The sequence below is a fragment of the Bos javanicus genome, chromosome 21 (genome assembly GCF_032452875.1).
Source record: "Bos javanicus breed banteng chromosome 21, ARS-OSU_banteng_1.0, whole genome shotgun sequence".
In the NCBI taxonomy this organism is placed as follows: domain Eukaryota; kingdom Metazoa; phylum Chordata; class Mammalia; order Artiodactyla; family Bovidae; genus Bos; species Bos javanicus.
In genome coordinates this window covers 24819787-24842770 of record NC_083888.1, presented here as the reverse complement: position 1 = coordinate 24842770, position 22984 = coordinate 24819787, and the positions used below count along the sequence as shown (strand labels likewise).

Here is a 22984-nt window from a genome sequence, read left to right as displayed (position 1 = left end):
GCTCCCCACTGCGTGCTAGAGTCTTAAGGACTCTTCTCAACAGTGCTGTGGATCTGTATCTTTATCCCCATCTTCCAGATGAGGCAACTGAGGCAGGGGGAGGTGGGGTGACCTAAGCTGGGTCATGGTAGGTGGCCACCTGCCTGGCAGTGAGGGGACTCCAGGCAGAGCTCAAGGCAGGGTTCCTTGCAGTGGAAGGGATGATGGTCTGTGTGCTTCTGGGGCCTGGCTGGGCCCTCTCTGGGCCTCTTTTGCCCATCACTGCGACCAAGGAAGCTCAGGGCCACCTTTGACCTCCCCAGAGGTGGAGGCCCACTCGTCAGACTGAGTGATATCCAGCCTGTTCAGAGTAGCCAATGGGAAGACTCAGGCCTCTGAGTCCTGCACTCACTGCTTCCCTCCCGTCCCCGCTCCTGACTCTTAGAGCGGGTTCTCCTGGCCCTGGGGGTGGGGGCAGCCATCCGTGGGGCAGCTGGCGCCCTGCCTGCACCCCAACCCCAAGAGCAGTGCTGCAGGGTTGTGCCCCAGGCACCCGCCCAGGGACGTCCACGTACTGGCCAGGCCACTCAGAGCAGCAGCCACACTGCTCGTGTTTCCCAACAGGGGCCTGACCGGAACGTTCACCCATCAAGAGCCTGAGGGCCCTTGTTCCAACTTCATGTGTAGCCAAGTCTCTTCTAGAACAAAGGGCCGCCCGCCCACCCAGCTGCACCCCCAGCTCCCTGCCCAACCCTGACGTGGTTCCCAGAATCTGAGGGCCTGCGTGGGGCACGTCCAGTCTGGAGGAAGCCCCAGGGCCCTACAGAGAGCAGAGGGGCTTCTTGTGACAACGCTCACAGGCCTCTGCTCCAGGCCCTGCCACTCCCCGGGGCCGGCCAGCTCCTCCTAGGCAGTGCACCTCCGGACCAGGCCCCTTCCTCAGGTGTCCATGCCCTGGGCACCCACCCCAGCTCACGGCCTCACCCCAGGATAGGCCTGGGCCTTCAGGGTGGGCTGTGCTGGTTGCCTGTCGCCCCTGCTTCAGAGGCTGGGGCTGCTCCTCGTGAGGGTCCTGAGCACCCAGGTGGCCCGTGCCACCTTCATCCCCACGTCTCCACTGCCTTCCTGAGAACTGTCATTCCTGGTAGCATCGTGTCCCCACACTCAAGCTCCTGAATCTGGACTTCTGCACAGACCGTGCCTGGCCCAGGGCGACTCTACTGGGGGGAGTACATGGATGCCCACCACCCACACACACACCACACACACATATGTACACATACACAGCACACACATGTACACAGCACTCACAGCACATGCATACACACACATACACATCACACACGTGTACACACCACACCATGTACATTCTGCACACACCATGCACACACGCATACACACCACACACACACCATGCGTACCTCACACACATGTACACACCACACACATATACACACAACATCACACACACCACACACAGGCTGCAGCAGGAGCTCTTTCCTCCGCTTGCCCAAACTCTGTCCCTGCTCTGAGTCTGTGCCTGGAGCTCCTGAAGCCAGGACTGTGTCTTCTGATCTTTTCATCTCACAAGGATCTGCCTGGGCAGTTCTCAATGACCTTTTGCTGAGAAGTAGGCAGGAAGACTCCATCCAGGATGGAGGCTTGTTCCCCTGACACGGGGTCACCCCCACTTTCTTTGTCATTAGTGAACTGGCTGGGCCCTCTGGGCGGGGTAGCTAGCTGTCTCCTCCTATACAGCCCAGTCAACACCCAGGAGGGGAGCAGGGGCATCCGTGTTCCTGACTCTCCTCCCGTGAGTGCCCAGTTACCCTTTCCGGATCCACCAGGCTTTCCCAGAGGCCTCTGGGCTGCAGGCCTCCTCTTGTCTGATCCCAGCCATGGGGACATCGCTTCCCTAGAGTGCTTCCTGAAGATTTCCCTGGTCAAGGGCTTGGGGAGTGGTCACCTTTAGACGTGGTGTCCATGGTAGCCCTTGGGGCAGGGACTTGTACCCAGGACGAAGGCAAACAACTGTGTTGTGGACATGGTTCAGAGGTACGGGAGGTCATTGCACCTGTGAGTCCTCCCCTAAAGAAATTTAAAAGGAAGTTCTATAATGCAGGTGTGGACAGACAGGACCCGAAGGAAAAAACAGGTTCCAGCCTGAATCAGACGGCCCAGGCTTTGTCCCCATCAACCTGGCTGAGCGCCTTGGGCTAGTCATTAACCTCCAGACACCTCTGTGGTCTCACCTGTGTGTTGGCGTAAGGATGACCTCATGAGTGACTGAAGCGCAGCACAGGCCTGCAGACAGACACACACACACACACAAACACACACACACACACACGGGGCACAGCAGATGATGGTTCCCAGCTCCCACCGTCCCCTGCTGGCCAGTCTCCCGGGGTAGGGGGGGCCTCCCCAGTCACGCCTCACCCTCCCACTTACCAGAATCAAGATGGATGTTCCCTCTAGGAAGGGGACCCAAAGCCAGAAGGGGCCCCTCGCGGGCCTGACTTGGACCTTGCTCCTCTCAGGCTGAAGGCGTGAAGGCCGAGCCCTTTGAAAACCACTCAGCCCTGGAGATTGCGGAGCAACTGACCCTACTGGATCACCTCGTCTTCAAGAAGATCCCTTATGAGTGAGTGGGCATGGGTTCCAGCCCCCGCCTTCCTCCTCAGGCACGATCACAACTGAGTCCCCCTCCTGAAGCATGTGCACCAGGTTTCCAGAGCTGCATGGTTGATGCTCCACAGAGAGAAGCATAAATGCATGTGCCGGCAGGGATGATGAAGGATTCCTGTCCCTTCCTGTCCCCAGGCTCCCTCCTTCCCCACCAGCTGCACTTGTGCATGCACACACACATGCACACACGCACACACACACACACACGGATACATGCACACACAGTTTTCCAGAAGCATCTAGCTCCATGCTCCTTTTCTGGAGGTCTAGAAAGAGTATGTGTTCACATATGTGCACGTGTGTACATGTGAGCAAATGTGTGCACACGCATGTGTATGTGTCTCTGTGTATGCATGTGCAGGAATGGACTCTGGGGACAGCTCTGGCCTTTGAAGAAGCCCCAAGGCCTGATCAATACCTCCTCTGGCCTATAGTCAGTCACCCCCAGGTAGTTGTAACTGTACCACCTACATAATTTGTGTCACCTTTTCTTCATCTGACCCTATGCCAAAATGGTATCTGTGAACACCATTTTTAATAACTACACTGTATTCCCTGGCAGTGCACCAAGCCATGAGGCTGTTTTCAGATTTCACTTTTATACTTACAGGTGGGGGTCAAAAAGCCTCCTCATAACTAAATATATCTCTGGGTTTCTGACACGTGTCCTAGAATAGTTTCCTGAAATTGGAGTCACCGATTCTGAGGTCATAAATCATCACAGGACTCCGGATCTCTGCCTTCTAGAAAGATAGCCCCACCGGACACACACAGAGACCCCCACTGGCACGGGTGCTGCCCCCGCTGGTTGTGGAGTGTCAGCCTTTATACATCTGCCGCATCTCCCAGGCGTAGAGACAGTGGTTATTCTGGGCAGTAGTTACTGCTCACTCTTGCCCATGGAACTCTGTCACGGTCACTGTCAAATAAGGAGCTTGTCCTGGAGGCCTAGACAGCCTGTGGTCCTGTGAGGTCGCCATTCCCAGAACACGCTGTGGCATGGCTTGCAGACACCTTTTTCCATCTGTCTGGCCCTTTCTGTGGCCTTCTGTCCTTCCTGTTCTGCAGACCAACTTCTGCAATGTGACTTTAAAATGGAGGGTTCTCCCTGTCAGAAGCAAGATCCAAAACCAGACCTGATGTGCTCTCAGCACCAAATCTCAGTCCGGCCTCTCCATGACCCTGTAAGAAGAGTATTGTCATTATTCCCATTTCACAGGTGAGGAAACTGAGGCCCCAAGGCTTACCCAAAGCCACACAGCTGGTACGGGACACAGCTAGACCTGACCCCAGGGTCCCCTCCTCTCAAAGCCTCTGCAGAAAGTTACTCCCCAGTAATGACCACTTCAAAAAGCAGAGAACTCAGAATAGAAATCAGTAAGAACAAACCTAACCCCACCCACTCTGGGTTTCTCCCTTACTTCCTACAGGGAGTTCTTCGGACAAGGGTGGATGAAACTGGAAAAGAATGAGAGGACCCCTTATATCATGAAAACCACTAAGCATTTCAATGATGTGAGTAGGGGTGGGGGGTGCAGTGCCTTTTTCTGCAGGTTTCTCTTTGGTGGGACCCTCAGAACAGGCTGTACACCTGCTAGATCCATAACACCTGGGTCCTCTCTGGGCCTGTGAATTATATGCAAAATAATTTCTTTCAAAGTTCACTCATCCTAAAAGATGGGGCTGTCATCGTACTTTAGATATGAAGACACCAAAACTCTGAAGGGCAAATGCCTGAGGTCTCTGACCCGTGTCTGGTAGCTCATGGCCTTTCTCCACTGCAAAGCCCCAGTCCTGGGGAAAATATCCCTTCCTGATTTCCCCACATCCGCGCTAGTTCCAGCGCTTGTAACCACAGGGACCCGTCCACTCCTGGCCTCGTGACAACCTCAAGGGCGTTTGCACTTAGCGTCTTAATTCCTTTGCATTTAATCATCAACACAAGAGCCTTTGATGGCTGTAAGTGGGAGCACATGATCCCACTTGTCCTGACGGCCTGGTCAAAGCCACATGACGCCAACCACAGCCTGGGGCGGACCCTCATCCCGGGAGGAAACACAAACAATCCAGGCTTTGGAGCTCAGAGAAGGAACCCTGTCGCGAATACGGCTGCAGAGTGGAGAGCAGCATGTGCAGCAGGAGAGAGGACGTGATGAAGTGGGCAGGGCCCTCAGGAAACACACACGAGGCCTGAGTCTGACCACACCTGACCCACAACTCCAACCACAGCAGGAGGCAGCAAAAAAGTCCCTCTTCCCCCCGGCCACCCTCCCCCACTGTGTGCCCAGGACTCAAGTAAGTAAAGGACGAGACTATGGAGTGAGGATTCATTACATGTTGACCATGTGCCAGGCACTGTGCTCAGGGTTTCATCAGCCTCATCTTCTTATTCTCTGTCATGGATGAAGAAACTAAGGCTTGAGGAGGTTAAATTTCATCCCCAGTCATCAGCAGGAGAGCCCACTTCGAACCCACACAATCCACCTCCGGAGGACTGCCCTCATCACTACCTGGCGTGTGGCCATCTCTGTTAAAAATTCACCTTTTTTTCATGCACAGAATGGGCGCCCCTTTGATGGTGATAATCATAGCCTGAAACTGTTTCTTAATCTCTCCCTGACACAGGGTTTGGTTTGGTTTTGTCTTTGCTGGGTTCCAGCCCTATTGGCTTTAATTCTTTGTCTTACCTTTTAAAACAAATTTTCTTTTAAAATTTTTAAATTTTAATTGATTTATTTATTTTGGCCTCATTGGGTCTTGGTTGCTGCACCCTGGCTTTCTCTAGTCGCAGTGAGAATGAGGGCTACCCTTTGTAGCTGTGCACAGGCTTCTCTTGTTGCAGAGTACCGGCTCTAGAGCTTGGACTCAGTAGTTGTGGCGCATGGCCTTCTTTGCCCGGTGGCATGTGGGCTCTTTCCAGACCAGAGATCGAACCTGTGTCCCCTGCATTGGCAGGCAGATTCTCAACCACTGGACCACCAGGGAAGTCGTCTTGGTCTTATTGAATTGTACTGGCTGGGATCTCCAGGATCAGGGCTGAAACTGGTGTGAAGTGCTCAGGGACAAATTTAAGGAACTTCTCGCCTTCAGGTGCATGCACTTGCACTCTGGGTGCCTCTAGACCTGGCCCCCAGACCACAGTGTTCAACAGAAATGGTGATAGTGAATCTTGTTCTTGGTTTTAATCTCTATCAGTGTTAGTCATTCAGTCGTGTCCAACTCTTTGCCACCCCATGGACTGTAGCCCGCCAGGCTCCTCTGTCCATGGAATTCTCCAGGCAAGAATACTGGAGTCTGCAGCCATTCCCTTCTCCAGGGGATCTTCCTGACCCAGGGATTGAACCCGGGTCTGCCACATCGAAGACAGATTCTTTACCGTCTGAACTGCCTTAAAGAGTGCTTCTAATATTTCTCCACTTAGGATAGAATTTGTTTGTTTATCAAGTTAAGGAAATTCTTTTTCTTATTCCTTGTTTGCCAATAATGGTTTTTACCATAAATAAGTATTGCATTTTATCAACTGTCTTCTGCATCTATTGAGATGGACATATGGCTTTTCTCCTTTCAATCTATCGATGTGATGAATGACAGTTATAGATTTTTCTCTAATAGTCAACATCCTTACATTCCATGGACAAATCTAACATATTCATGTTATATTAAACAAAAGGATGTGTACTTTTTCCTTCTTCTAAGGTTATCTGTATCTGGTGTTGGTATCAAGATTATACTAGCTTCATAGAATAAACTAGCAAGTATTCCTTCATTCTCTCCTCTCTGGAAAATTTGACTAATCTATTCCTTTTTAAAAAAAATTATATAACGTGTAAAACTGTTTTGAATTCAGTATTTTCTTTATGGAAAAAAATTTCCATTTAATTAAGGCTTATAATATGTGTGCTATTTTGTGCTATCATTCCTTCCTGATTCACTTCAGTAGTTTTCCATTCTTACATCATTTTAAACTCATTCTTCTTTATGTACATTCTCTAGAAACTTTTCTAAAGAAGACCATGCTGGGTGGTAAAGCCCTATAATTTATACTCATCTGTAAGTGTCCTCTTATCTTTATTTTTTAATAACAAGTCGTGTTTTTCGTACTTTTTATTTTGAAACGATTGTAGACTCAAAGAAAATGCAAAGAAATGTACTGGCAAGGCCAATATTTCTTGCTGCCCCAGTTCCTTGCAGTTCTAGTTCTCTGATGTTTGAGCTCCAGCTTCCACCACCTCCCCAACCCCTGGCTGCTCCAAGTCCAGCCCGCATGTAGTTTGTGTGTGTATATGTGATTATTTGCTTTGTAGGCAGGGTAGAGGAGTCCTTGGATATGTGAACGAGACAAGGGTTGCTGCAAAGTGTGTGTCTTCTCCAAGCTTCAGTTGTATGGTGGGAGATTCCCTCAAACCTTCACTCTTCTTAACTGTTCTTCCAGATAAACTTTAGAATCACTTTGTCAGACTTTCAGATAACTCCCATTGCATGTTTTATTGGATTGCATTGAACGTGCTTGTTAGTTTTGAAAAAAGACATTTACATTCCCATTTTGAATTCTAATCCTTTTCTTCCTTAATCAGTCCTCTTATTACCTTTGGCAACTTTATTTTTCATGGAGCGTCCTACATAGTTCTCATTAAAGTTTCCAGGTAATTTACAGATTCCCACTGGTATTTTGAAGGTGATATCTTTTTCATTGTATTTTCTAATTGGTGCTGTTGTTCAGTCACTCAATGGTGTTCGACTATTTGCGACTCCAAGGACTGCTGCACGTCAGGCTTCCCTGACCTGCACTCTCCCAGAGTTTGCTCAAACTCATGTCCATTGAGTCAGTGATACCATCCAAACATCTCATCCTCTGCTGGCCCCTTCTCCTTCTGCTATCAATCTTTTCCCCACATCAGGGTCTTTTCCAGTAAGTCAGTTCTTTACATAAGGTGGCCAAAGTACTGGAATTTCAGCTTCAGCATCAGTCCTTCCAATGTCAGGGTTGATTTTCTTTGGGATTGACTGGTTTGATCTCCTTGCTGTCCAAGGAACTCTCAAGAGTCTTCTCCAGCACAATTTGAAATCATCAGTTCTTCAGCACTCAGCCTTCTTTATGGTCCAGTTCTCATATATGTACATGACTACTGGAAAAACCGTAGCTTTGACTATACAGACCTTAGTCCGCAAAGTGATATCTCTACTTTTTAATGTGCTGTCTAGATTTGTCATAGCTTTATTTACAAGGAGCAAGCATCTGTTAATCTCATGACTGCAGTCACCATCTGCAGTGATTTTGGAGCCCAATTTGGTATTGCTACTATATTTTTAAAAGTTCTTTTTGTATACTGAATCTTTAACCAGCTACCCTGATGAGCTCTGTTGGTTATTCCAGCAGTTTTCCAATTCATTCTTCTGGGAATTTTCAAACAATCATTTCGTCTGCAAATAATGGTGATTTATCATCTTTACAGTACTTATTCCCTTTACTTTTTTTTCTTGTCCTATTGCATGGACTTAAAGATCAGTAACTTGATCGCTTCAGAAATCGTCCGCAACGAGGACATCAACGCGAGGGTGAGCACCATCGAGAAGTGGGTGGCCGTGGCCGACATATGCCGATGCTTACACAACTACAATGCTGTTTTGGAGATCACCTCGTCCATGAACCGGAGCGCGATCTTCCGGCTGAAAAAGACGTGGCTCAAAGTCTCTAAGCAGGTACCAGCAGGAAGCTGGGCTGGGCTGGGGCTGGGGCAGGGAGACCAGAGGGCCACCATCCATAGGTGGATGAAGGACAGGGTGAGGGCCAACACTTCAGGTAAACTAGAGAACCTCTTCTCCTGTTTCTCCTGAGACCAGATATCAGGCCCACAGTGTGGCACTAGCACGCTGTGGGACTTTAATTCCCACTTGAATAGTCAGTACCTCAGAGTGGGACATATGACAGTAATTGTTGCTCCCAACACTCTTCTCCCTGAGTTGGGACAAAGGAGTGGTGACTTTTGGGGGATCTCAGTCCAAACCTGCAGGTTACCAAGATGGTGATCAGATGATCCTGCAAGTCCTCTCCTCAGACTTTGATTTCACAACCCTTCTGGCCCCCAGAGAGTTAACTTGTCCCTGTTACCCATTAGATAGTTGCTGATCTTATATATGAACTTAATGGTTATTCACTCAGAACCTGATTCTGAAAAACCATAAGACAGAGTCTTCCTCAGGAATAAAGCTCTATGCCCTGGGGTCATCAGGAGACAGCTCTCCTGAGACGAGGCATTTGGGCCAGCTCCTGGGTGTACTACTGGATGTCCCTGAAAGCTGGACAGGGACCGCCAGGGGTCAGGGGATGCCTCCAAAGGCATCAGTAATATACTGTCTGGTCTTACAGCCAGGTGAGCTGTGTGGGGCCCAGGGTCTCCAAGGAGCCTGCTTCATCTGGGCCATTCTGAACTGGCATACTGTGTCCCCTCATGGTTCTGTTCATCACCTGCTCCTCACTACTCTTCTCATGCCAATGACAGCTCATGATTCCATGCCCCAGGGAGGCAGCAGGTCCATAAATCCCTCCTCTTTGGATAAACAGCCAGACTCAGGGCATCCTGGGACATCTCTGCTGCCCTTCCACTGCCAACCAGTCACTCCAGCTCCAGATGACAGCAGGACTGCAGAGCACCCCTACCATCTGCACTGCACCCAGTGAGGCTGGGCCACTTGCTTCTTAGCACACAGGGATGCCGGGCTCAGGACAAAAGCTGGAAGATGCCTCTCTTGCGAGTGGAAGAACAGGGGCTGGCAGTGCAGGAGCTCAGGGCAGCACGCCACATCTGCCCACATGTGGCACACGACCTCATGAGCTCTTGGAGTCTGAGGTTGAGCGAGGCTGCTGTAGAACCTCCAGGTCACCTAGGCTGTTCAGTCTGTCAAGGTTCAAACATGGCTATGGGCAGAGTCCGAGTGACCCATTTCAGGTCAGCATCTTTCTTCTTCTTCCCTGTTCCATCAGAATGATATCATCTTTTCCAGAGGCCCTCTGACCAGGCTTTGTTTTCCCATCCCACTGAGGGTTTGGGATTTTTTTGGCTTCATTCTCTACATCACCCTTGTCATAGAGTTGGGAGGGAATTGCCTACACCATCCTGAAGTCTTCCATTCTCTTAGGACGGTGCAACTTGAGGTTAGTTAGAGGGCAAAGTGTGTGATCTGGCCTGCCTCGAGGATGTCATTCAAGACCCAGGGCCAGCCAGTGTGTGTATGTGCTCAATTGTGTCTGACTCTTTGAGACCCATGGACTATGTAGCCCACCAGGCTCCTATGTCCATGAAATTCTGGAGCGTGTTGCCATGCCCTTCTCCAAGGGATCTTCCCAACCCAGGGATCAAACCTGCATCTCTTACATCCCCTGCATTGGCAGGTGCATTCTTTACCACTAGCACCAAAAAAAAAAGGCTGAGCACCATAAAATTGATGCTTTCAAATTGTGGTGCTGGAGAAGACTCTTGAGAGTCCCTTGGACAGCAAAGAGATCAAACCAGTCAATCCTAAAGGAAATCAACCCTGAATATTCATTGGAAGGACTGATGCTGAAGCTGAAGTTCCAATACTTTGGCCACCTGATGTGAAGAGCTCACTTATTGGAGAAGCCTCAGATGCTGGGAGAGATTGAGGGCGGGAGAAGGGGACAGCAGAGGATGAGATGGTTAGGTAGCATCAATGACCCAATGGACATGAGAAACTCCAGGAGATAGTGGAGGACACAGGAGCCTGGCATGCTGCAGTCCATGGGGTTGCAAAGAGCCAGACACAACTTAACAACTGAAAAAGAATGAAAACGAGCATGATGATGCCTCACCTGGAGCTATGTGAGAGTGTAACTGCTGTGTCACCCACAATTCTGGACTATCTGAATGAGCATTGCCGTTAAGGAACATCTAGACCCACCCTTCCATTTTCTGGATGTGCGTTGAGTGTGAACTTGCCTATAGATGTATAGAGTATGGAGGCAACAGAGCCCACCAAGGGCTCTGACCCTCAGTCCCCACATCTGGCCTCAGCTGCAGCATCTCATTTCTCTGCAGGTGGAGGGGAAAGAAGAGGAAGCGAGGGCACAGCTCTGGAAAGAGGCCAAGTGCAGGAGGGTGGCTGGGAGCCTGGGGTGGAGGTTGGCCTGAGCATCTGAGAGCAGCCATCTCGAAAGTAGAATCATCCACCCTTGGCCTGGTGGGGCTTCTTCCTATGCTAGGAAGCATGTGTCTCTTTCATCAGACCCAGAATACATTTTTCCTTTGAGCAGGATTGGTCCAAACCAGGCGACCACATTTCTAATTGACATGGAGGGACCAGCATGGAGGGGCTGTGTTTTGCCATTCTCTCTCCTTGAAGAGCACACACTGATCTCTTCTTCCATCTGAATGAAGACTTGGCTTGTTTTCTGTGGGTAGGTTTCTCATATAAAAATTAATCTATGGTGCACGGCAGGTCTCTGGCCCGATTTCTCAACCATGTTCTGAATCTTGAGGCTTGGTGCTAGAAAGGAAATCACTACTCATCTCATCATTTTATAAATGAGGGCGCTGAGGAGCTCCGAAGTGAGGGACTTTCCCCAGGTCGTGCGGGGGAAGAAGCACAAACCCAGGCTCAACCCAGGACACGCTCCGCAGCACCCACCTGGACCCTTAAGACAAACACCAGCCGCCTGAGTGGCTCCTCCTAATGTGTGGGTGGGGCCTGCCTTGGTCATTTGGCAGAGAGGACCCTCTGCTGCAGACTTTACTCTTTTCCATCAAGGTATTCTCTTCTTTGATGATAAGTTTATTCACCATCTTTTTTTTTTCTTGATTCTTAAATTCACGTGCTAAGTCATTTCACTCGTCTGACTCTTTGCAACCCTATAGACTTATAGCCCACCAGGCTCCTCTGTCCATAGGATTCTCCAAGCAAGAATACTGGAGTGGGTTGCCATGCCCTTCTCCAGAGGATCTTCCCTACCCTGGGATCAAACCCAAGTTTCTTATGTCTCCTGCATTGGCAGGCAGGTTCTTTACCACTAGTGCCACCTGGGAAGCCCATTAAATTTGGGTGGTGCCCCTGTGGCTCAGACGGTAAAGTGTCTGCCTGCAATGCGGGAGACCCGGGTTTGATCCCTGGGTCGGGAAGATCCCCTGGAGAAGGAAATGACAATCCACTCCAGCACTCTTGCTTGGAAAATCCCATGGATGGAGGAGCCTGATAGGCTACAGTCCATGGGGTCGCAAAGAGTTGGACACAACTGAGCGACTTCACTTCACTTCACTGCCTGATATATAAAAGTGAAGGTGTAAAAAAAAAAAAAAAAAGTGAAGGTGTGAGGAGATGGTCGCATCCTTTGGGTACAGTGATGAGGAAGGTCATGATGGTGAAACACCAGTGATGCCCTGTTCTGGCTCCGGCTCTCTGGAGTTACCCATCACGTTGTTCCCAACAGCCCAGGTCTCAGGACCCCAGCACTTGGACCCTCCTGGCCCCACGCACAGTTTCTGAAAGATGTATGAGCATGGGCACACAAAGCAAAGATCCTTGTCCACCTCCTCACGGGTTCAGGGTCAAGTTGCTAGACCCAGGAAGTCCCCGAACCCACCTGCCCCATCTCAAGGTGGGACAGGGCCCTGGAGTGTGGGCCAGAGCCGCGGGCTTTGACCTGTGCTGTGTGCTAGTAAATGCTTCTAATTCCTTCCAGACTAAAGCTTTGATTGACAAGCTCCAAAAGCTTGTGTCATCAGAGGGCAGATTTAAGAATCTGAGAGAAGCTCTGAAAAAGTAAGTTGTGTGTCATTTTGTCACCATTCTTTTTTAAATCATAGAACTGCATTGCAGAGGCGTTCATGTGCCTCACCTGGCCGGAGCAGGAGGCCTGTCTGTCTGTCTGTCCATCTGTCTTCCCACAAGACCAATCCCTACACATCCCCAGACCCCAGGGCAGGTCAGCTTTGTCCTCCATCATCTCCCAAAGAAAATTCATGGTGTTGGGGCATTTCCAGAGAGAGACACAGGAATAGTCTTGAGAAGTGTGGTAGGTGTGATAGCAATTATAGATGTGCCAGATTCCTTGATTCCAAAATGCACATTTTATTTTATATTTTACTATTTCTGATGTCAGGCTACATCTCATAGTCAATGCGTTTATTTCATATGATTGCATTTCCTTTTTGTACTTGATAATTAGTCATCAAAACAAGAGTGCGTTTTATAGACAAACGGCATCTTGGAATCAAACAAATACGATTTTACCAGTAATTGACACTTCACAGTTTGCAAAGTTTGTGACTTCCCTGGCCCTGTTAACACTGTCCAGGAGGTGAACTTTCTCAACCTCGGTCCTCTTGTCCTTTTGTTTTTAAGTCACTCAGGCATGTCTGACTCTTTTTGACCCCTTGGACTGTAGCCCACTAGTCTCCTCTGTTCATGAGATTTCCCAGGCAATACTGGGTTTCCATTTCCTTCTCCAGGGGATCTTCCTGACCCAGGTACTAAACCCGCATCTCCTGCATTGGATCTTTTACTTTTTTTTCCCCAGTCTTGGGGCATATGGAATATTAGTTCCCTGACCAGGGATCAAACCCACACCACCTGCAGTGGAAGCGTGGAGTCTTAACCACTCGACCACCAAGGAAGTCCCTAGACCAGGATAGTTTTTGTGGTGAGGGCTGTCCTGTGCATGAAAGAATGCAAACATCCCTGGCCTCTATGCATGGGACCAGTGCCCCCGTCCACCCCGCCCCCGCTGAGTTATGAGGACTAGGAAGGTCTCCAGACATGGCCAGATACCCTCAGGGAGGCACAATTGCCCCCACTGAGAACCACATTGTAAGACAAGATCTCCCATGATGTTTCTCCAAAGGAGGACACTGAGGGGCTAGTGGCTGGCCAAAGGATTGGGGGAAATGGTGATGGAGCCAGGCCTTGACCCAAGCCATGCCCTGTGGTTTGCCTGAGAGGCCAGGCCAGCTCTCCTTGGACAGCAGTGACTCAGCCCCTTGTCACGTGCCGAGGCTGCACACTCACCTGAAACATGGGTTTGCTGTCACTCTCGTTAGATGCTCCCTTGGGGTTCCTCCACTAGTCTCTGCCTCCGTGTTCCTCTCGGGCACTTGAGCACGTGGCCTATTGGGCTGGCCCTCACCCTTGCTCTCCGTTCCTAGGTGGCCACTTGCTGGACCTCCCAGTCCCTGGGAGACCCCAGGGCCCTGGCTCCAATGGAGCCCGGGAGCGCCTCTCCTCCTTTCCAAGAGGGATCCCATGACCACTGCCCACACCAGGCCCGCTAAAGCCCCCAGCACCTGGGGATGGAACCCTTCACACCTCCAGCCCCTCCAGTGACTTCAACACCCCACAGCCCCTTCCCGCCAGCCCCGTCCACCTTTCTCATTTCTCTCCCGTCATCCCTGGTGTGTTCCTCTTGCTGGCTCTGCGTCCCATCGCCTTGACCATCATCTCCACTTTGTTTGTGTCCTCAGACAGATGTTCCACCCATCTGTGCTGTCCGGCCGTGTTTCCTCCGCCCGGGCTCCACGAGCCCCCGTGGACTGTGCTTGTGGGGAGCTGCCCCCACATTCACCAACCTGTCCGTCCGTCCGTCCGTCCGCCCCCAGGTGCTGCTCCATCTGCCTCCTTCACATGGCTTCCTCGCCCAGCACCGCCACGGCCTCACCGCCTCCGTGGTCCCCATTCTGTCTGCGTCCCCATCCTGTCTCCCCTCTTTCAGGTTCCCTGTGGGCTTGTGTAAGTGCCTCTCCTAGACGCGTCTTCACCCAGCCATGCAGGGCACAGGTGGCCTTCAGGTGTTCTGGCCACTGAGACCTTTATGCAAACCAGGTTCCTGCCTTACAGAGATGCAGGCCAGGCCAGGCAGGGGAAGGACAGATTGGGACATGTGTTTATCCCCCTTTACTCCGGAAGCACCAAGATTTACACATAAAGCAGCAGTATGTGAAGACTTGGGGGTCATCTCACCAGGCGAGGGGCAGAGATCAGAGGGCATGAGGTGGTGGGTGGGCACAGTTGGTGAGTCGCCCAGACAAGGAGCTCATGATGGGCCTCACTGTGTGGGTCCATGGGTCCTCAGACCTGTTCTGATGTCCCGGGTGTCCTTTTTAGTCCGTCATCATAATATGCAGCCTTGTGCAGCACCCAGGCTAGCACGTGGCCTTTTAGCTTTACCAGCCAAGACTGTACCCCCAAATCCTACCTCCTGTCTCCAGCTACTCTCTTAAATATCTCCTGGGCCACCTACAAGGCTTGCTGTGTGCACCCCGTCAGTCTGCTGCCCTGATGCCCCCACACGGACGTGATCTCCCCCTTCTCCTTCCTCAAACCACACCCTGATGAAACCCACAAGACTGTCCCTCCTATCATCCACTGAGTGACCAGAAGCTGCCCACAGCTCCACTCGACAACATTTTGCTGTAAAATTTGGTCACAAGCTCTTGAGGGGCCAGTTCCAGCTTTGCCCATCTGTGTAATCTTAACCCAGCAGATGCTTGCTCATTGGCACATCTATCTTTAGTTTGAATAGGATGCCCATGGAGGGCACACAGGAGCCAGGCTCTCGCTGCTCCTGTCACAGCCCTTCCCCTCTATTCCCCTAAGTGGAGGATGGGGACAGCTGTAGGGGAGCAAGTCTGCTGGCCAAGCAGCAGGCCACCCCATACGACCTCCTGATGGTGTGGACATCCGTCTATGTACGTGGATGTGATGGATCCACAGTCCTGGAGTTTCAGGGGCTCCAACAGGAGCAAGTATCTGTTTGCATCTTTATTTTCAGCCTGTGGCCACAGAACGAAGCCTGGTCTCTTGCTCATGAAACTGCAGAGCAGGTAGAATCCAGGTGGCAAAAAGGATTCTGAGCCCCACCCCACTCCCAATGCATTACCAAAAAGAAATTTCCGCAAAATCTGAGGACCTGATTTCCCTGCACCATATACCCTCACTGTTGGTCCTGACCCCAGGGATTCTAGTCCAGCCCCTCGTAGCCCTCATCCCCTCCCTGAGAAAGAGAGGAGATCCCAGACCAGAAGCTTGTAAGAGAGGGCAGTCCAGCTCACAGCCAGGGGTGGGGGTCGGGGGGAGGAGCAGAGGGTGACCCCTGCTTGTCACCTCCCCTTTCCTGGGGTTCGGTGGAGAACCCCATCAGGCAGCTGCATCTTGCTTTCAGTCACTGATGCCAGCTCATTTCTTTCATCCCCTTTGACATCATCAGGAATTTCTTGGCAGAAACATCAGGCTTGGGGGCCCCAAATGATCATAGATAAGATCCAGGTGCCAGGAGTCACCAGGTGTTGGCAAGCATGTCTAGGTGGTGCCTGGGAAACCAGAAGCAGCTTTTAGACTGGGCGGGGTGGGCACTTTCTTTCTGCTCCCTAGAACATCAGGTACAGGCATGTGAGGGCTCTGCCTCCGTCCGTAACAGCCTTGTTGGCCAGGCCCTGATGCAAGGCAAGGCTGGACCCCACCCAACAGATCAGATGGCCACGTGAGAGTTCAGAGCTAGCCGCACATTGGGTATTTTGCCCACACAAAGCCCCCACTGTGCTTCCCTGTACACTCAGATGCTCAGCACGGTCTGTATCCACACAGTACTGCCCTTTGGGGGCCCTCCTCCAGCCTTCTCTGCCCCCACTGTCCCTTACTCTAGCCACTCTGACAACACCATATATTTCCCACATGGCTCTGGACTCTGGGGTGTGTGTGTGTGTGTGTGTGTGTGTACATGACTGAATGAAGTGTGCTGTTCCCTAAAGCCCCTCACTATGTAGGTGATGAACAAGAATAGAGTCCGGGACTGGTGGTGCCACATGCAAGTGACTAAATTGCCCACCCATCATCTTTCCACACCTGGGTCATAACCCCCAGTAAATCATTCAGGGAAGTCACCGAGTGGCCTGAGGACTTCAGCTATTCTTTCACTGGTCTGGGTGGTCAGGACCCCGTGAGGCATTCAGAAACATCCTACTTCCTTCAGTCATTCACAGTCAGCGAGCAGTCACTCAGCCTTCCCTCTGCCTCTGTCCAAGATAAGAGGTCCTCCAAGCTCTCCAAGCTGCCTGGTGCCCACCAAGGGCAGGAGGAGTGGGGCACCCCCAGAAGCCACCAACCAGCCCTCCAGCCCCAGAGTGGCTTCTAAGACCTTTGAACTCTTTTCTCCATCAGATCCACCAGCCTGTGCTTCAGATTTGGAGTTTGATGGAAAACCAGGCATGTATTGGGTTGGCCAAAAAGATGATTCTGGTTTTTCCATAAGATGTTAAAAACCAGAACGAACTTTTTGGCCCACTCAATAACAATCATGAACTATTAATGGCCGGAAGGGCTCAGAGAGGTCTGCCAGTGACAGCATGATTCTTACTTCTTTTTTTTTTTTTTCCACAACCTGCAGTAAAGAAAAAAATAAAATTATGTTTGACAGTGTTACCCTGTATACAAACACATATATGCCTAAAAGGGACAAAAATGTCTCAAAGCAATTTTAGACCATGCAATGAACTCAGATATTTCCCTATTCTCTCTTTTTTAAAACTTTTTAAAAAATCTGATCAACATTCACCAAATTGATTTTATCACCCATGAAGGAGTCAAGACTGACAGTTCAAATAATATTTCTCCTCTCCACTATTTCTCAAACTCCAAAAATCCACCTCCTTTAAGACTTTGTCATACCCACGTGTCAGCTGTATTTACATGTACTTAATAGTCTCCTTTAAATTAACTATTTCCCAGAAATAAATATTTAAATTTATTTTCTTTATTTAAAGAAGAAAAACCAACATGATAGCAAATGGGAAACCAGCATATTTGCCATAAATATATATGGTTACCATAAAAAATAAATACAGTGAAAACAAAACAATGTTATTAAATTCTTACCAGATCCTGATGTATGCCAAGGCTCTGATCCTTAGTGAGTCCTGTTACTGTTTGTTCAAAAAAGAAAAAAAAGAGTGAAGGAAATGGCAAGTGTTAGGAAGTGTCAAAACCATGATGCTGACACTCATGATGCTGGGTGGTGGGGGTGAAAATCAAATGTTTATCATCATATGAATCGATTTATTTAAACAGTGTCTGAGCATCACCTAAAATCAACTCTCAAATCACCTAGAATTGTCTCAGCTAACATGAGCGCTGTTGTACAAGGGGAGCCTGAGGACCAGAGGGAAAGATACGGCCCAGGGTCACAGAGCAAGCAGACAGAGGACTGAGACAGGTTTCTATCCTTGCTCTACCGTCCTCCCTGTCTTGACTCCCTCTGGAGAGGCAGAGTTGCCACCAGGAGACAGGTGGCAGAAAGCAGGATTGCTGTGGCTGTGTGCTGAGCTGAGAGGAGTCTGTAGAGCACTGTGTGGGGAGTCCCTCGAGGGAGCTGTCAGGAGCTCTGCCGGGGCAGAGTGACCACCAGAGCCATCACAGCATCACCCCCTTACCCAGCACCCCATAAGAGGCACCAGACGGGGCGTGAAGGACCAGTGACTGGAACCCCTGCTTCAGAGCCACAGATGAGAGAGGCCTGGCCCATCCCCCACAAAGGCCATCAACCCCCGCCCAGACCACATCCAGGACAGTGGTCTCAGAGAGCAGGGCTTTCTGTGCTGGTAGCTCAGTGCCTGGGTGGGCAGAGGTCCCAGTGGGGCGAGAAACAAAGGCAGAGACATCTCAGGGAGAGAGTGTCTGGGGGTGACTGGCGGGAATGGGGGTGGCACTACAAGGCACCCCCAGGACGTGATTCTGGGATGAGGTTGCAATGGAAAGTTTCAGGGGAGAGATGGAAAGGAAAGGAGAGCCCGGCGGGAGCTGGCGGCCAAGCCCCAGGACTCTATCTGGGAAGGCGAGCAGACAGGTAGAGGGGGACCTTCCAGCTTGGGGTGGGAGGGGATGGTCCACTGAGAAGCCCCAGCTGGCACCATGTCAACCCCCACCATCCAGAGGACTGACCCTCTTGCCCAGCAGGCAATTCAGCCCCAAGCGCTACTGTTAACTCTTGGCAAATAGAAACCCCTTTCCATTCAGCAAAGTGAGTGACCCACAGGGGTGTGTCTCTTCTTGGGAGAGACACCAGAGTTTTAAGTGAAAAACCTCTGTCAATGCCGTTTGCTTCAAAGTTGCGACCCGCCCTGTGTCCCTTACCTGGGGATGTACCTCACTGACCTGGCCTTCATCGAAGAGGGTACGCCCAACTACACGGAGGACGGCCTGGTCAACTTCTCCAAGATGAGAATGGTGAGTTCCCTGCAGCAGAGCGGGGAGGGGGAGGGGTCATCAAAACCCGAGCCCGGGCCCACCGGAGCTCTGCCTCCAGGCCTGGCCGACTTGGGGGAACCTGAGCCCTGCTCCTCCTGTAAGAACAGTAACCCCCTTAAGTGGCGATTAGCATTGGCCTGCCCTGAGCCAGTTGTACCTCCATTCCCTCCTCTAACACCTACAGGCTGAGGAGTGGGTGTTGTCCACCTTACAGGGGAGCAAGCTGAGGCTGGGAGAGATCCAGGACCAGCCCAAGATCACCCCTAAGTAAACAGCAGAGCCGGGTCTGGGGCTCTGTCTGACCTCAAAGGTGTATCTTTATTCCAAGCCCATCCAGTGTTGTTCAGATAAGCACTTGCTTTTTTTTTTTTTTAACTTTATTTTCTTTATTTTTGACTGTGTTGGGTCTTCATTGCTACACATGGGTACTCTCTAGTTGCAGTGTCATCGCAGTGGCTTCCCTTGTTGCAGAGCACAGGTTCTCAGGCACACGGGCTTCAGTAGTTGCAACTCACAGGTTCTAAGCACAGGCTCAGTAGTTGTGGTACATGGGCATATTTGCCCCGAGGCATGTGGGATCTTTCCAGACCAGGGATCAAACCTGTGTCCCCTGCATTGACAGGCAGATTCTTAACCACTGAGACCATGAGGGAAGTCCTAGAAAAGCCCTTGCTTTATGTGGCCACAGCCAAATCATTTCTAAGCAAGTAGGTTTCCAATTTCCCCAGAGAAATCTAGGACCTGGGAGGGGAGATGAAGACCCCCTTCCAGCAGAGAGCCTTGTTTATACCCATGCTTCTCCCCTGTTGTCTCCAGCCAGGGAGCCTCTATTTGTATTGGTTCTGTATCATGGGCTTCCTCCTAAGGTTTCGTTTAATTGGTAAGATTTCTCTGTCAAGGGCAAGTTGGCAGCACTGCCCTAGTGGCAGGACAGGGAGACTTTGTGTGGTCTTGCACACCGTGGGCACATGGAAAGTGGCCTTTAGCTGTTGCTGGAGTTGAGGGGAGCTGTTTTAGGATATTGGATAAGCTGGCACCACTGATCAAGTGATGTGTTTCTCTCTCAATCACATACTGTAATTTTTGTTGTTTTTCAGTCCTTAAGTCATGTCTGACTCTTTCTGATCCCATGGACTGCAGCACACCAGGCCTCCCTGTCCTTCACCATCTCCCGGAGTTCACTCAAACTCAAGTCCATTAGTCAGTGGTGCTATCTAACCATCTCATCCTCTGCCACCCCCTTGTCTTTCTGCCCTTAATCTTTCCGAGCATCAGGGTCGTCAGGATTTTTTTTTAGCAACAAAATCACTCATTTATTTTCACTACTCAAAGAAAATTATTGGTAATTTTCTCTTACTATATTATCTGTGAGTCTTTAAAATAATTTTCATCGTCTTTAGTGTAATCTGACTGAATATATGTTTTACATTTCAGAATATGCATCTTTTTATTGAAGTATAGTTGATTTACAATTCTGTGACAGTTTCAGGTATATGATATAATGATTCAGTGTTTTTTATAGATTATATGAATGGATAAAGAAGATGTGGTGGTGGTGGTGGTTTAATTGCTAAGTTGTTTCTGCCTCTTGCAACCCCATGGACTGTAGCCCACCAGACTCCTCTGTCCATCGAATTTTCAAGAATTCTGGAGTGGGCTGCCATTTCCTTTTCCAAGAGAAGATGTGGTGTGTGTGTATATATATATATATATATATATACACGTGCACACACACACACTGAAATATTATTCAGCCCTAAAAATTAATGAAGTTCTAAGAGGTACAAAATGTTATGTATAAAATAAGCTATAATGATATATTGTACAACACAGGGAATGTAACCAGTATTTTATAATAGCTACAAATGGAGTATAACCTTTAAAAATTGTAAATCACTGTATTGTCCACCTGTAACATATAATAATGTGCATCACCTATACTTCAATAAATAAATAAATTGAGTGAGGTTCTGCCATTTGCAGCAACGTGGATGGACCTCAAGGATATTGTGCTTGGTGAAATAAGTCAGAGAAGGACAGATAGTCTGTGTTACCCCTTATAACCTATAGATTTATAGATTCTTACCAAGGATCAGCCTTTGAGGCAGGTTGCTGGTAGAAGGAAAATCATGATGCTTCAGTAGCATCTCCCAGGAGGTAAATTAAGAGGCTGAGTTGATGGCTATTGATGTCCCTTCTGTTCTGCAGGGGGAGGGCGTCCAGGGGTGATACTAAGAGCAAAGTGTTTCTAAAACTCACCTTCCTGGAACTTCTCTCATGGCCCAGTGGCTAAGACTTCATGCTCCCAATGCAAGAGACACAGGTTTGAAACTTGGTCAGGGAACTAGATCCCACATGTGGCAACAAAGACATATCACAGCCAAATAAATAATAAATATAAGTTAAAATAAATATTTAAAACTCTCCTTCCTTCCCGCAGATATCCCACATCATCCGAGAGATTCGCCAGTTTCAACAAACTGCCTACAAGATCGAGCACCAAGCAAAGGTAAGCTGGCAGCATTTGCAGTCACTTCTGATTTCTCAGGAGTGCTGTGGCAGCCCCCCCCTTCTTCCTGCCTCTTCCCCTCCCCCTCCAAACCCAAGCATTTTCTGCCTTGAATTCCCTGGGCCCCACTCTTCCAGGAAGCCCTCCTCCCTGTGTCCTGTCCCCTGACCTGCCACAAGTTCCCTCTCCTTCAGACAGAGCTTGTGGTCATCCCATAGCTCCCGTCTGATCTTTACCTGCCACAGGATGGCTTAGAATCATGCCTGGTCTCCTCAGAGGCAAGAGAGGCCGTGTTTATCACATCTTTTTGAAATGCTCACCAGTTTCAAAATTCACAGCTAGAAAGGGCACCCAGCAGAAAGTCCCCCAGCCTCCAAGTAAGTTCCCCTCCCAACGCCAATTGCATCACTCATTCTTTGTGTGTGTTTGCAAGCACAGCAAAACTTTTTTTTTTTTTTATTCTGTTAGCAGACCATACACACGCACATATTTCTTTGGGGCTTCCCACACGGCTCAGTGGTAAAGAATCTGCTGGCCAATGCAGGAGACGTAAGAGATTTGGGTTCAGTCCCTGGGTTGGGAAGATCCCCTGGAGGAGGAAATGGCAACCCAGTCCAGTTTTCTTGCCTGGGAAATCCCATGGACAGAGGAGTCTGGTGGGCTACAGTCCATGAGGTCACAAAGAGTCGGACACGACTGAACACGCATGCACTCCTTTGTGATAGACTTGCCCTGTCTCCTGCCAGGTTCCATGAACTCACTCTGTCTTTAACTGATAGCCATAGGGGGAAGAGAAGCCTTAATCAAGTATGCCGCTTTTTCCTTGTCATTCACTCATTCTTTCATTTGGCAAGTGCTTATTGAACATACACCAGGTACCAGGCTGTATTAGGCCTATGCCCCCTTCTTAAACTTGCCCTTAAGCTCCAAGGTACAATACAAATAAATGTTACTGCCCTTTAGACTTGGAGAAGGAAATGATAGCCCACTCCAGTATTCTTGCCTGAGAAATCCCATGGACAGAAGAGCCTGACGGGCTACAATCTATGGGTCACAAAATCTTAAGCATGCCCTTCAGGCTCCTTCTGTTAACAGCTTTGCAGTGGTGGTGTTTGCTGCCAGTCTCAAAAGAAGCAACACTCATAGGGAAACAAATGCTCATGATGGAGAAAACTGACCAGTCTGATGATTTCCAGAGTGTTTGGAGGGTTGAGATTTTGTGCTCTCCAAATAATTGTTCATATGAAGCTACTAGCTAGATATAAAAGTCTGGTCCTGGGACTTCCCTGGTGGTCCAGTGGTTAAGACTGGACCCTTCTACTTCAGGAGGCATGGGTTCGATCCCTGGTTGGGCTACTAAGATCCCACATGCTACATGGCATGGCCAAGAAATAAAAGTAAGTAATTTTTTAAAAGACAGAAAAAAATAAGTCTGGTCTGTTTCCCATAGCTGTTTAAGATTGCCATGTTTTTATCACAGTTCGTCTAGACGTGAAATCTGAGGTCATCTTCCTGGAGGTGCTGGTTGAGAGCCATTAGTCAGACACAGTAACCTTTTCATTGGTG

The 22984-nt window shown here is 49.7% G+C and overlaps 1 protein-coding gene across 5 annotated transcripts in view; it reads left to right on the top strand.

Moving 5' to 3' along the window:
• RASGRF1 (Ras protein specific guanine nucleotide releasing factor 1) overlaps positions 1-22984 on the top strand; it is a 102298-nt gene that overhangs the window by 76187 nt on the left and 3127 nt on the right. The window contains exons 21-26 of one of the 5 annotated variants that reach the window (XM_061394554.1): positions 2520-2623; positions 4098-4182; positions 8170-8367; positions 12359-12438; positions 18771-18888; positions 21350-21418. In XM_061394554.1, coding sequence (XP_061250538.1) covers positions 2520-2623; positions 4098-4182; positions 8170-8367; positions 12359-12438; positions 18771-18888; positions 21350-21418 — 654 coding nt within the window. The other 4 variants (XR_009732074.1, XM_061394553.1, XM_061394555.1 and 1 more) reach the window with 4 other exon arrangements.